Source organism: Ictidomys tridecemlineatus, chromosome 8 (genome assembly GCF_052094955.1).
Source record: "Ictidomys tridecemlineatus isolate mIctTri1 chromosome 8, mIctTri1.hap1, whole genome shotgun sequence".
NCBI classification, from domain to species: domain Eukaryota; kingdom Metazoa; phylum Chordata; class Mammalia; order Rodentia; family Sciuridae; genus Ictidomys; species Ictidomys tridecemlineatus.
In genome coordinates, this window is record NC_135484.1 from 143,905,747 (window position 1) to 143,921,497 (window position 15,751).

At 44.6% G+C, this 15,751-nt stretch overlaps 1 protein-coding gene across 1 annotated transcript in view; it reads left to right on the plus strand.

Annotated features, from left to right (window-relative positions):
• Tmem170b (transmembrane protein 170B) overlaps positions 1-15,444 on the plus strand; it is a 77,701-nt gene extending 62,257 nt beyond the window's left edge. The window contains exon 3 of the mRNA XM_078020543.1: positions 13,977-15,444. Within this exon, the coding sequence (XP_077876669.1) occupies positions 13,977-13,996 (20 nt within the window). The 3' untranslated portion in view covers positions 13,997-15,444. The remainder of the gene's footprint in view (positions 1-13,976) is intronic.
• Positions 15,445-15,751: the final 307 nt, after the last annotated feature.

Genomic DNA, 15,751 nt, shown 5'->3' on the forward strand with positions numbered 1-15,751 from the left:
TCATTGGAGGCATGCCCTTGAAGGGGACATTGGGACACTGGACCTTTCCTGTCTGTTTGCTCTCCAGCCACTATGAGGTGAGGCAGAGGTGGAGCAAAGCTTTTCTACCACATGTCCCCCACCATGACGTGCAGCCTCACCAAAGGCCCAAATCCACAAGGTCATGGGTTATGCATTAGAACCTCTGAAGATGTCAACCAAAATATACCTTTCTTCTTTTTTTTTTCTGGTAAATACATTTGCTTTATTTTTTAACTTTTTAATTATTATTTGTTCTAATTAGTTATACACAACAGCAGAAAGCATTTCCACTCATTGTACACAAATGGAGCATATCTTTTTATTTCTCTGGATGTACATGATGCAGAGTCACATCATTTGTACAATCATCCATGTACACAGGGTAATGGTGTCCATCTCGTTCCGCCATTTTTCTACCCCATACCCCTTCTCCCCCGCTCAGTGCCCTCTGCCCAATCCAAACTTCCTCCACTCCCCCCTACCTGCCTTATGGATCACCATCCACATATCAGAGAAAACATTTGGCCTTTGGTCTTGGGATTGGCTTACTTCACTTAGCAAGTTATTCTCCAGCTCTATCCATTTACCTGCAAATACCATAATTTCATTCTTCTTTAAGGCTGACATATTCCATTGTGTATGAACACCACAGTTTCTTTATCCATTCATCTATTGAAGGGCGTCTAGGTTGGTTCCACAGTTTAGCTATTGTGAATTGAGCTGCTATAAACATTGATGTGGCTGCGTCCCTGTAGTATGATGATTTGTGTGTAATGAGGAGTGGGATAGCTGGGTCAAATGGTGGTTCCAACTTTTTCTAAGGAAACTCCATACTGTTTTCCACAGTGGTTGCACCAATTTGTAGTCCCACCAGCAGTGTATGAGTGTGCCTTTTCCCCCACATCCTCTCCAACACTTTTCATTGCTTGAATTCTTGATAAGTGCCATTCTGACTGGAGTGAGATGAAATCTTAGAGTAGTTTTTATTTGCATTTCTCTAATTGCTAGAGATGTTGAACATTTTTCATATATTAGTTGATCAGTTGCATATCTTCTGTGAAGTGTCTGTTCAGTTCCTTAGCCCATTTATTGATTGGGTTATTTTTCTTTCTTTCTTTCTTTATTGGTGTTAAGTTTTTTGGGTTCTTTACATATCCTGAAGATTAGTGCTCTGATGTGTGGTGAAGATTTTCTTCTATTCTGTAGATAGCCATCTTTTAAAGTTGATTATTTCAAGTATTTTGTTATAGTAATGGAAAGGTAACATGGGAAGCATGATTTGATACCTGGTTTAACAGTGTCCTGGGCCCAGTGTAGCTCAAAGACCAGCTGCATCGGCACCCCTCAGGGGCTTGTGAGAAATGGCCCATCCTAAACTTACCTTATCAGAACCTGTATGTTACAAGACCCGAGGGTGATGCATAGGCACTTTTCAGTTTGAGAAGCTCTGTAGTAGAGCGCCTCAGTGGCCACTCTAACAGGTACAACTGGGAGATAAATCGGCCCAGGACAGTTTGGTTATAAGAAGAAAGAGGAAAGGACTTAATTTTAAAAATCTGGTTATAATCAGAAGTTTTCTGTTTGATAGTAGTACTACTTTTCAACCCAAAGGAAAGTTTCATTTTCCAAAAGTAAATAAATAAATAAAGTATGGGATTAATTTTCTCTCTCTCTCTCTCTCTCTCTCTCTCTCTCTCACACACACACACACACACACACACACACACACAGCAGAGAAGAAAAAAGCAATAAAAATCACCCTTATCTCACCCCTTGGAAATATATGATAAAAGAAGTCCCCAGTTTTCTAACCACCCCTCACTTAAAATTACCAATGTTACGTACATCCTACTCAAAATACTCGTCTGTTTGTGTATCTACAAACACAGTAAAATCCTTCTTTATCATCGTTTTTGGGAATGCTTTCTAAGCTGGCACAAGGAAAGAGTGTTGGATGGAGCCCTCTGAAAGGCCCCTCCCATTTAAGCCTTTAGCTGTTCTGTTTGAAATGCATTTTGCATTAAGAAAGGGGAAAAGAGGCCCCATGCAGAGGGACAAGGCGAAGGAGACAGGAGCCGGGTTCCAGTGGAAAGCGGCTCCCTCTGCTTCTCTTTCTGCTCTCTTCACCTCTCTCACCAGCTCTGGCTTCGAAGAACACATGAGACTCCCTCCAATGACCCCTGCCCTTCTGGCGTTTGCAGGTGGTGGCAGGGCTGGAGATCAGAGAGGCTCAGGCCATCTTCCTGGTGAGGTCACCAGGGAGCTCCAGTCCCTGCCAAGGAGGGGTTCTATCTCACCGAGTGGTTTCACATGTCTTTTTTTTTAATTGCTTTTATTTTTAAAATACATGACAGTGGAATGCATCACAATTCGTATCTCACATACAGAGCACAGTTTTTCATATCTCTGTATATAAAGTATGTTCACACCCATTCATGTCTTCATACATGTACTTTGGATAACGATGATCATCACGTTCCACCATCCTCGCTAACCCCCCGCCCCCTCCCTTCCTCTCCCACCCCTCTGCATTCTAAGCTGGAGCTTTCATTCCTTCTTGGAAGATTTAGGCCATAATTCAGTTGAGGTCATTGTTTTTCCAATTCTTCTCCAGTATTTATTTGAAAAACTCTTCATTTAACTTTCCTGATTAAATGTGATTGCTCTGAACTTTTCTAAACACAACACACACACACACACACACACACACACACACACACACACATACAAAAAAAAAATCTTATCTGAGAAAGTGACACAGTCACAGGCCAGGGAGACTGTTATCTTTCCTTCTTACACATAGGGTTTAGAGAGAAAGAATTTCTCCTTTTTGGGACTCACAGCCCAGTTTTCATGATTGGCCTTTGTAATGGTTTGCTATTGCTCCTTTTGCAAATTATCCCATACTTGGTGGCTTTAAATAATTTGTTATAGTTTTGCAACTCAGAAGTCCAAATCTTATCTGATGCACTGGATTAACTCCAGGTACTCTCTGTGTGCAGAGGTGCAGGGGTTCCGTGGCTCGTGGCTGCATAACTCCTACTCCAACCTCTGCCTCCCTCTTCACATTCCCGTCTCTGATTCCGATTCTCCTCCCTGTCCCTCTTTGGACCATATTGATTGCCGTGGACTCGCCAATAACCCAGGATAATCTAGGGATAATCTCAGTAGCCTCTCTATCTAAGGATTCTCCACTCAATCACATGGATAAAGTCCCCTTTGCCATTTAAAGTGACCTAGTCCTAGATCCTTGGGATTAGGACTTGGGCATCTGGAGAGGGCCATCTTTCCACAGCTGACAAGGCCAAAATACTACAGTTGTGCCCCTTGAGCACATCTCACCAGCTAAGGGAGAGTTTATGGATTGTCTCCAGGTTAAGCTGCTTGAATTCGCAGCACAGAACAATTCCCAGACTCCTTGGAGAGGGGAAGGCAGAGTGGTGCTTTTTTCAAAGAGCTTACGGATGTGTTTTGACAAGCAGCCAGTCAAATGAAGGAGTGAGGAGGCAGAAAAGTGGGATGGGGGAGGCTGAAACCAAAAGAATAAGGAAATATAATATATACTATAATGAACAATATAATGTACATCTATCATACAAACACAATAATCATCTCAGACTCTCCACTCCATTCCACATGCCAAGCACAGCGCAGGACCCTCTGCAGACATCATTTCATTTAATCTGCACAAAAAAAGTCAGCAAAACGGGCATGGGCGTCTTTATTTTAAAGATGAGGAAACTGGATTCTATCACCATGATGAGCTCTTCGTCCACTCTTGTGGGGTCTCAGGGGTCACCTTGCACAAGGCCCTGTCAGCAGAGAGGATGCTGTTTTCTGAATGTGGTTTCTAATAACTAGAATTATTTTCCCTGAAGAAAGTGCTCATAGCCTTCCCGGAAGCCCCTGCTGTTGGTAAATTTGGCCTTGCCCTAGAGCATAGGTAGAAGGAGTCTGGCTTCCTTAGAGAGGATGGTGTTTATCTTACTTTCCTTCCCCACTTAATGGACCAATGATCTGTAGAATCTGCTTGACTTTGTCAGAACAGAAGCCATAGAGTGTCTTAATGGTGGGCATTCTGGATCCTGTTGGAAATTACATTCATATTTGATTAACATTTATTGAATACTTGTCATGAGCTATAGGCTGAGCAGGGTTCCTGGTAAACAGCTCAATAAGCGTTTGGTGGAAATGGGGCGACCCTAGGACATGTGCTCAGGTAATTCGATGGTCAAGTGGCTTATGGTGATGAGGAGACCTGATGGAAGGTCTGACTCTCTCCATTATTCTTTAACCAGTGCCTTCAAGAAACAGATGACTGGTCCTTCTTGGTTTGCAGTAATTCCCTATCATTGGAAGTTGTTTCAAAATATGTGTCTGTCTGTTGTCAGCCTGGGTCCTTCTGTTACAAATACAGAGAGAAGAAAAGATAAAAGAAAACCCAAATGCAGGAATTGAAACTGATTGCAGCTCCTCTTTATATTGCTCGATGGCACCCAACTAGGAGTGTTAGAGCCAGGCTGAGCTGGCCCAGGGAACCAATTGACTTTCCAATTCCCTGTTCAATGACAGTAGGGCCATAGCTTGATATTGGCCATAGAACTATTCACACCATGAAAATCTGTAAACATTACCATTTAGGGCATATTTTTCCCCTTCTAAAAAAGCCAGTTTATCCGCCTACCAGTGTCCCCAGTACATATACTTTGTGCGAGTGGTACCATAAATGATTAAAATAAGTATTCAATTGGAAAAAATTGATATTTGTTAACATAGTTAAGGAATGCTCACAGAGGAAACATAGAAAATCATAGATCCGGGTGTTGGAAGAGACAGTAGACATTAACCAGAGTATGTGTCCATTTGGCAGATCAGGAAACTGAATCGGTCCCGATCAGAAGAGCTCTGTACCTTCCTCCTTAGATCCAATCCAGATCAACCTGGAGATGCCTTTCTGCGTTCTTCCCTAATGGCACAATACTTGGGATTTAAAAGTGGGTGTCCCAGAACAGGGCATTCAGAACTTCATTGCAGAGGTCAGGGGGAGCAGAGGGGGGCACTAAACCCAGGATGCAGGGGTTAGGGTGGACATGCCGGGGATGGTTTGCCTCTACCTGTCCTTGTAACAACTAAACAAGGAAAATGATTGCTATTTTTCACCAATCCTTTTTTCATTCCAAACCACTTTTGCATACCAAGCATGGTGATTCTCAGGCCCAGAGATGGGGTCAACTACTGGCCATTATAGGACTCTGAGCTGCAGAAGCTCCCAGGGCACATGTATGGGCACAGTCTCTCAGAAAAAAATCCAGGACAGAGGAGGGTGTCTTCACTGTGCCAGTGTTGTTCAGGAAATCCTCTTTCCATGGCTAACCAGATCAAATGAATTAATTTGTTTTAAAAAAAATTAATAGAAGCAGAAAATCTACCAGAAAACAGCCCGTGAGAAGGTAGGTTTTTGTAATTAGTGCCTAGAGAAGAACATCCAGATTGTTTCTTCTCTCGACATTCCCCTGCTCAGTTCTTCCTGCTCTGCTTTGCTGGCCTCCACCCCACACTGAGCCTGTTGAAGCATGAAGCTGGGGAGGTCGAGCATCTCATATGGACCAAATCCCGGATGTCACTTTCCTTCTCCAGCCCACAAGCCAGTGAACCGTGCAGGGCAAAGGTTGGAATTATAGTCCTTGGCTATTGTTTTGTGTTTCTGAGCGCTCTCTTCTTTCTCCACATCTCGCTGGCCTGCATATGCAACACCCCCGCCCCGCCAATACCAAATCTTACAACAATTCTTGCAAAAATAAACGAGCTTGTAATTAATAGCTTTCATATGAACTCTGGCATTTTCCAGAAGCTAAGTTCTTGTGTTCAACAACCTAAGGGGATGTTGGTTCGTTGTACAGTTGTCCCTTGGTATCTGACAGTGAGGATTGGTTCCCGGATCTCCAAGGATATTAAAATCCTTGGATGCTCAAGGGCCTTATATTAAATGTGGCTAATACATGCCCTCTCATTAATATCAGGCTGTTAATGCTGTCTTTAAATCTTTTCTAGATTACTCATAATGCCTAATACAATATAAATGCTATGTAAAATGTTGTTATCCTGTATTTATTAGGGAATAATGACAAGAAAAAAAAAGTCCTAACATGTTCTATGCAAGTGAAATTCTTTTTTTTTTTTTTAGCATTTTAGATCTGCATTTGAGGATGCATGACTTGAAGACACAGAGGGCTGATGGTTATCATACAGCAGCACCTGCAAATGGGGTTTCTGCTCTTAGGGGACCCCCCCATAGCAATGGCTATAGATGAGTATAGCAGATATTTCTAATATTTTTTTTTTAAATCAGCCTTTCCTCTCTCCCTCCTTCTGCAAACTTCCCAGCCATGGCTTTCAGGAATAAAATTAGCTCATTCTTGATCTCTCAGAGATCTTGAGTGTTGAGAAGGGGAAATCGGCAGCAGAACCCATCAGGCAAAGGAGTGTAGAGGTCAGAGGCAGGGAGACTGTGGGGATTCCCACCGCCCGAAGCATGGGCTGCCTGTGATCATGGTGGCCTGAAGATGGGGAGATAGGAGAGGCATGCAGAGGGAAAGACGGGAAGGATTTTGCCACCGGTTGCTACTGTTTTAGAGATTCAAGAAGAAGGAAGAACTGAGCATGATTCCAGAGGTTGGAGCCTGAGCCCTGGAAGAACATGAGTACTAAAGTCAGGTCATTAAAAGGCAGATTCCCTGTTTCTAAAATCTGCTCTGCAAGCTGCTTCTCAGGTCGAGGACCTGACCTAAAATGACCTTGAAGGCCAGAATAATGGAGAGCCTGGAATTAGAGGCTCTCCAGGGAGAGCCCAGTTACAACTCATCGGAAGGCACTCCCTTACTCTCGGATGTTTAAATTTGTTTGCTATAAGTCTACTGGGGAGACAGACTTGAGAGTTTCTCCTGTCTCCTTATCAGTCAGCCTATAATGAAGCTCTTTTTTGCAAAAAAATTGGTGTCATGGTATGGACTTCTTTGCCCACTGGTCATGAGCCCTAGCTACGAGTCAGTTCTGTGATGCTTAACCATGGTTCTCAACTTGGTTGAATCGAGAGATGCCTAGAAGATTGTAAAGCACACTTCTGGATGTGTCTGTGAGGATGTTTCCAGAGACAATTGACATTGGGTCAGCAGACTGAGCAAGGAAGACCTGTCTTGAATGGGGGCAGCCGTGTCCAGTAAGTAAGGAGCCAAATGGAGCACAGAGCGCAAGAGAGAAGCTCACACATGTGCCTGTGCTCCGTTCTTCTTTCTGTTGTCGTTGTCCATGGACATCAGACTCTAGAGTCTTTTGCTTTTGAATGTGGACTTGCATAGAGAGTCTACAGCAGCTTATAAGCCTTCAGACTCCAAGTGGGGCTGCATCATTGCTCCCTCTTATTCCAGCTTCCAGCTTCTTGGGCTGAGAAGCTACTGGTTTTTCCAGGTCTCCAGCCTGCAAATGGCCATTGTGGCTCTGCGGATTAATCAGTCTTAAAATTACACACACACATACAACACACACTCACTCACAATATTGGTTATCTGCCATGTTCCTCTGGAAATCCCTAATACAAGTACTACTGGCAGAAGTGGAGAGAAATAAAATACCACTGGGGCGAGAATGACTAAACGTGGATTTGGTGGCACCAGCCCACAGTAGTTGTCTTCCTAAAAAGAAATAGCAATTAAGCATTAACCTGTTGCAGGCGAATGTGCTGAAGGCTGAAGAAAGCAAAACACAAAGGCTTTGTCCCCACTTTCCCTCTACGTGTTATCATTGTTGACAGGTTACTATTACTGTGCATTTATAGCTTCTTGGAACAGAGCAGGATTCTCATCAGCTACTCTATAAGACTCTGTAGCAGAATGAGACCATGTGGGGACTCCCAGTTTCAGGTGGGGAATTGCTATGATTTGGATCTGAAACACCCCACAAAGGTCCAGGTGATGAAGAACTTGTCCTTGGTGTAGAGATGTTCAGACGAGGGGCTTTGGGAAGTGATTGGCTCATAGGGCTCCAACCTGATCGGTGGATTCATGCATTTAATGGATTAACAATTGGAATGGCCCCAGGGAGCGGTGGCAACTGCAGGCAGGTGGAGCTTGGTAGGAGAAGGTAGGTCACTGGGGGTGTGCTTGTATCTTGTCCCTGGCCCCTTTCTCCCCCTCTCTCCTCTCTCGTCTTCTCTTCCTGGCTGCCATGAGCTGAGAAGCTTTCTTCTACCACACCCTTCATGACTCTCAGCAGGCTGACTGTGCGTCAGGGGCTACTATAACAAAGTGCCACAGCCTGGGAGTTTTAAACCACAGAAATGTTTTCCCTCATGGTGGTGGAGGCTGGCCAACCAAGATCAAGGTGTGGACGGGTTGCTTTCTTCAGAGGCTTCTCTCTTGGACTTGTGGGTGGCTGTCTTTCTCCCTCTGTCTTCACAGGGTCTTCCCTCCATACACGTCTATATTCAAATGTTCTCTTCTTACACAGCCATCTGGGTGAAATCCTACCCAGATAACCTGATTTTACCTGATTAGTCTCCTTGAAGACCCTGTATCCCAATACAGCCACATTTTGAGGTACTTGGGGGTGAGGATGTCAACATAAGGATTTGAAGAGATATAATTCAGTCCATAACAGGCTGTTCCCGGATTGCTCTCCTTGACAGGGTATATTTTGAGGGATGCTTTCTAACTGGAACCGCCCCCCCCCATTCCAATCTGAGGAAGGCCAAGGCATGGACATGAGGAGTGAGCATCTGAGCTAGTTACAAAGATCCCCTGACCAGGAGGAAAACCCACTGTGGCATGGGCAGGCCCCCGTCCCCCGGCCTAGGGTTCTGTCTCCTTTGTCTCTTGAGAGCTGCGGACATTCTGTTTTTCCCCTTATACAAATGAAGCGATGGGTGTGATGTGATGTGTTGTGTCTCCTGAGAAGAGCCACTGGCCCTGGGACTTCCCACAGTGCATGGGACCCCTGGGGGCACCCTTCCTGCCTACATATAGGGTCTTAAGGGCTTCTCCATCTCTTTCTGGGTCTCTGGAGCAGAGTCCTTCCCTCTCCCATCACCGACATCCGAGTTGCCCATTGATTCCTCTTCAGCCAATATTCTCTGCTATTTAACATAAGAGGAGAAAAAAAATCTGATTGATTGAAAGAGCCAGCGTTTCTAGTGGTGACCAGTCATTTCTCTTTAGCATGACCACAAAATCTTTCTCCGAGAACCTCCTGGACTCCTTTCTGAGACAAGGATCTTTCTTTCCTCTGGAATATCTTCCCTGCATCAAAGCTCAGGGACTTCTCAGGGCTGGACGCCTGGACTTTCAGATGCAGCTCTCCTCCAATCATACTTTCTAAGTTCAAGTCCTTGGCTCTAAGCTTTTCTCAGAATTCACAGATCTTTATAACACTCTTCCATTTCTTTTTTACACCTCTTCCCTAGAGCCACCCAGAGTTCTCAGTCTCCCTGGGTGGCATGGAATCCCAACTCATGGTTCCATGACTCAGACAAATGTTGTTTCAAAGTCATTTTATCCAAAGTCTAATTTGACTTTGATTACCCCAGTCCTAAACAGAGCCCATCTGGTCGTGAGTACACCTCTGGTCAGAGAAGGGTGGGCCAGCACGCAGTAGAGAGAGTGTGTATACACAGGGAATATTTTCCTTTTGGAAGGATAGGTCCCATGAGCTTACTAGATCTTTTTTATTTGTTTTCAAATTCCAATATTCATGCCTGAATTGCTGACAAAAACGGATCTTTTCCAGGAGGGTTGGCAGCAATGTTTAACAGTGTTTAAAAAATCAGACAATAGGTTGTTAACATTTAAGCCAAGTGGTAAAGGTTGAAAGAACCCACGGTAGGCCAGCAACTCACTTCAGTCCTTTCTTACCAAGCTAGTATGGGGTGCTGCTTAAGCTCAGGCTTGGTGTCGGTGCTATTTTTACAAAAGTATTTTTTAATTTATTGCTTAAGGAGGATAAAACTATTTCCTCTTAAAATTGAGATCGCCTTAATGTGAGCATGTTCGACTGCAGGCTGAGGATTGCCTTTCTTCCATGTGTAATCAGGACAATGTTTTGCAGGTTGGCTTCCCTGGAAGAAGAATTTGAGGTGGAGATTTGCCTGAGAGGTTGACTAGGGGATGCTCTTAGGATCTACACCTGTGGGGACAGAGGAAGAAGTTGGGATGCAATAAAGTCACCACAAAACCTCAGCTGACAGCTTGGGAGGCTGAGGCAGGTGGATAGTGAATTCAAAGCCAGCCTCAGCAAATGGAGAGGTCCTAAGTAACTCAGGGAGACCCTGTCTCTAAATAAAATACAAAAAGGGCTGGGGATGTGGCTCAGTGATTAAGCGCCTCTTGGTTCAATCTTGTAACAACAACAACAAACAAGAACAACCAAAAAACCGCTCAGCTGACCCCAAGGGGATGATCCTTCAGATATCCAAGGTGGCGGAGGGGACCAGGCATATACATATGGTGCCTTGGCAGCTATTGGACTTGTGCTATTGGCCCAGGAGGGTGAGTGACCTTGAATGAGTTCTTATTAGCAAAGCTAGTTCCCAAGAAGACTGAGAGCATCACTGGGCATTGCATTTTTTTATTTTTGAGGGGGAATCCGGGTAGTAGCACAGTATTTATGACATTTTCCTATGTCTATGGAGGATTATTGAGGAATTTGTAGATTTAAATACAAATGATAAAATATAGTTGTACCCTATGCATGAGAGGTTGGTCCCCTGAAGATAATTCCAGTCTGCCATATCTGTGGAGGCTCAAGTCCTTCCTATAAAATAATGTAGTTTTTGTAAGCAACCTATGCACATACTTTTATTTGCTTTATGTCATCTCTAGATTACTTACATTACCTAATACAAAATACAGGCAAACGTTTGCTATCTTGTATTGTTTAGGGAATAATAAGAAGAAAAAAAGAAGTCTGCACATATTCATTACAGGCACAATTTTTTCAAATATTTGCAAGGTACAGTTGGTTAAATCCCAGATGCAACACCTGTAGAAATGGCTGGCTGACTGTAATGGCAGAATCAGGAACACAAATAATAGAAAACTTGACTACAGTGGATTAAACCCAGAATGCTTTATTTTGTGCTATGCAGGCGCACAGGAATGCTACCCAGCTCCTCGTGTTTGTTTCCTTGTGACTGAATGCTTGCTTCCTATTTCTAGGTAGGAATGAGAGGAAGAGCAAGTGCTTTATCCTGGTGAGTGTAGTTTTTATTTTGAGATGGGACATCCTTCTTGGGGACATCCTTCTATCTACAGCTTAATGGCTAGCCTGGGTGCACATTGCCAGCCACTCCTACCTAAGAAGGAAGATGAGAAGTCCAGTAATTTTAGCCAGGTCCTTTGTTTCCCCAGCAGAGTCTGATTCTGCTAATCAGGAAGAAGGGAAGCATGGTTACCATGGTTACTCTGCAATCAGCAGAGTCAGTCTGCATCCCGGGATACAGGTGGAGCTCTAAGAATCCAGTGATGGAAGTTCCACAACCTCAACTCCTTTTCTCTTCCTCCCTTCCTCCTTCCCTTCCTTCAAACACATTGACTCCGCACCTATTTAATTGGATAAGAGTGTAAAGGAGAGGAAGTTGCCAAAGGTGACTCCTAGACATTGCCTTTGGTGAGCCAGTGTTGCTGGTCCCCAAGGAGGAGGAGGAGGAGGAGAAGCTCCTGGCTGGCTACTGCAGAGAGTAGGTCCTGAGAGACAGGCAGGTGGAGATGCCCCCAGAATCCTGTCGATGACAACAATGAGACGGGAGAAGGAAGTTTGGGGCTAGAGATACAGATGGTGAAGCCCTCATCCGTATGCTTGGGCAAGATGTCAGAAATATGAGAAGAAGGCCAAGAACTAGCAGAGAACCTTCTCTTCGTTAAATTGAATCCCACCTTTGCTGTGCACGAAGAGGGGGTCGCTCCCTTCTCTTTAGGGCTTTCATCTCTCTCCCGCCCACTTGACACTCGCCGTAGACTTCCTAATAGAATTGCAGGTTAATTTCCCTCCAGCTCAGGCTGGCCCCGTGGTTATGGGAGACCTGGATACTTGACGGATCCGCGTCCACGCGGCCCTTGAGCTTTTTTTCCTGTGCCTCCACCTCTCTCAGTGTTCTCTGAGGTCTGTTTATTGTATCTCAATAAAAAAAAATGGTGGAGGGCAAGGGTGGGATTCAGGAAAAGTGGAGAGAGCAAGGGAGGGGTCCAAAGAACTCCACCAAGTGTCTGGACAGGACTCTGAAATAGATGCTGAGATAGAGGCTCCATGGCCTGAGCACACAGTGACTCAGGACGGAGGAAGTTGGGTGAAGAGGCTGTGGAACCAGAAAGGATCATGTGGGCCCAATCATGGGGATGATTTGTGACTAGAGTGATCTCTGGGCAGCCCCAGGACCCCGTTTTCCAGGTCAAAACCAAAAAGGAACAGGACATAATTTGAAACCCTGCCACATTAAGGGTTGGGAGGCAGGAGGAGAGGAAGTGCACTGGGTGTCCTTGGTGCATCCTGTTAAGATTGTTCTAGAAACTAGGGCAAGGCACACAGGTGGGAGATGAAGGTGCTCTTCAGGGGAAGTGGTCACAGCCTTTCCTGAAGCTGTTGATGTTCCTGCATCCTTCATGGCCTCGTCTGCTGTTTCTGGAACCTTCTCCTTGCACCTCTGCCTTTTGGAGGGCTGGGAGGATCCCTCAGTAACCACAGACCCTCTGGGTCCCCAAGAGAAAATTAAAACTTCCCTTTTTTGCAAAGGTGTGGATCAATACCCAGGTTCCGGGCCTAGAGAGCCTTGAGTGTCCCTCTTGGGGAACTTTAGAATGTGACCTTGTTTGGAATAAGCATCTTTACAGATGTGATTCAGGGGAGGATTTCCAAGTGAGGTCGCCCTGACTAAGGATGGACCCCTGAGGGGGTGTCATGATACAAAACAGAAAAGGAGGGATTCACAGCAGCCCAGGGAGAAGAACGTAAGTGAGGATGAGGAGGAGGGAGGAGTGTCTGTGGACTGGGGAACACCAAAGATTTCTGGAAGCCACTAGGAGCTAAGAGAGAGGCATGGGACACGTTCCCCCCTACAGCTCCCGGAAGAACCAAGTCTGCTGACACCTTGATTTCACAATGTGGCTTCCAGAACTGTGAGAATTTCTGGTTTTTAAGACACCAGGTTGGTGGTAATTTGTTGCAGAAGCCCCAAGAAATGAACGCAGGACTGGACCTAAAAAAATTCCTCATTTTTTAATCATGTATTAGGCCTGTGTGTCCTCTGAAGCCGCTCATGGGGAACACCATGAACCCCCCACTCGAATATCCTGAGTTCCCGTGGTAACTGACTTTGTCCATTTCCTCTGTTGCAGGTCTGATTTGTAAAAACAGGTCTCCTGGAGGCCGTCCTAACAGCCCTAGGGAGGTGGGCACTCAGATGGCCATCGAGGATGGCATCTGCGACCCATAATAAACCAATTTATAGGCTTCAAAGTGCTCTCTCATATTTTATTCTCACGACAACTCAATAAGGAGACAGGCTGAGAACAGTTACTTACTTTACCCAGGGGAAAATGGAGGCTTGGAGAAGGGGAACTATCTTACTTCTCCCATTATCTGCTAGTACCTTTATGATAAAATTGGCGGGGATCAAGTGATTTCTCTCCCCTGCATCAGATAAGGGAGTATTTGGAAACAAATCTGAGAAATATTGACTCGTGATGGCTTTGGGAAGTGGGAGCTTGTTCACCCCACAAAGTAATAGCTGGAGGAGGCCAGAGTAGGGTCGGTGTTCTGTTTTCCACTGTGTTCACTTAGCACACGAGGCTCTCCTGACCTGCCAACCCTTGATTTCCAGTGTGGCGCTGGGCCTCCAGGCTGCACAGAAGAGAGACAGGGAGTGGCCAAGGGGCAGCAGAGTGTGAGACTTCCTCTCTGCACTTTATTCTTAGATGGCGCCTCTTCCCAATGACTTCTGCCTGCATATCACCGTGAGAATTGTGTCCCCTGAAAGATTGCATCCCTGCGGACTCAAGTCGAGGAGGATGGGGTGGATCCTGGTGGATGGACAGCCACGTGTCTCAGCCCTATTCCAAATGTTGGCTAAACATGGAAAAGGAAGTTCCTCTACACCTGTAAAGATGGCTAATACTTGGTGCAGCCAATTTGGAAACCAGTATGGAGATTCCTTGGAAAGCTGGGAATGGAACCACCATTTGACCCAGCTATCCCTCTCCTTGGTCTATACCCAAAGGACTTAAAAACAGCATACTACAGGGACACAGCCACCTCAATGTTTACAGCAGCACAAGTCACCATAGTTAAACTGTGGAGCCAACCTAGAATGTCAGGAAGGCCTCCTGATTGGAAAACTCACCAGCGTCAGTGTTGCGGTATCCTTTTCTCCCTAGTTGGCAGTCAGTGAATTCATTTACTCATTTAAAAAGTGTTAGTGTGTATGCTTGAGGTTTACCATCTGGTATCGTGAGTCTCACATAGCACAATGGCTAGTACAGTGGAGTGGATTAACAAATCCGACATCTCATAGAGTTACCTGTTTTATGACCAGACCCGCTGAGGTCTACGCATTTAACAAAAATCCCTGATACGATACAATTTTATTCACTTTAGTCTTCGTACATTTAGATCACTTATTCTGTATATCTGGCATTTTGTATCTCTTCATCTATGTCTCCCTATTTCCTTCCTAATAGTCACCTGCTTCATTCTTTGTATGTATTTGAGCTTTTCTTTTTCTTTAAAAATTCCACGTCTAAGTGAGGTCATGCAGTGTTGCTTTCTGTCTTATTTCACTTAGCGCCACACAATGCTAGTTAATTTGTGGCAAATGGAAGGGTCTCTTTTTTAAAGTTTGTATCATATTCCACTGTGTATATGTACCACATTTTCTTATCTATTCATCCACAGGTGGGCATTTAGGTTGTATCCACACCTCAGCTCTTAGGAATAATACTACAATGGACATGGGATTATTAACATTAAAATTAATAATTTTCCAATCAAGAGGCCTTCCCTGATATTCTAGGTTGGCTCCACAGTTTAGCTATTGTGAATCGTGCTGCTATAAACATTGATGTGGCTGTGTCCCTGCAGTATGTTGTTTTTAGGTCCTTTGGGTATAAAATCATTGCAGCACAATTCACAATAGCTAAACTATGGAGCCAACCTAGATGTCCTTCAGTGGGTGAATGGATAAAAAAAAATGTGGCATTTATACACAATGGAATATTACTCAGCAATAAAAAAGAATAAGATCATGGCATTTGCAGATAAATGGATGGGGCATTAGAGCAGATAATGCTAAGTGAAGTTAGCCAATCCCCCCAAAAAAACAAATGCCGAATGTCTTCTCTGATATGAGGGGGTGACTCAAAATGGGGTCGGGAGGGAGAAAAAGGGAGGAAGATTACCTCTGGATAGGGAATAGGGGTGGGAGGGAAAGGGAAGGAGAAGGGGAATAGCATGGATGGTGGAAGGAGACCCTCATCATTACACAAAATACATGTATGAAGATGTGAATTTGGTGTCAGCATACCTTATATACCATCAGAGAGATGATAAATGGTGGTATAAAGGCGAATAAGAATGGTAATGCAAGATAAATAAATAAATTCTATGGAAAAAAGATGGCTAATACTAAAAAAGAGGCAGCAAGAGTTGGCAAGGGTGCAGAGAAAGAGGACCCTAATGCATTGTTCGAGAGATT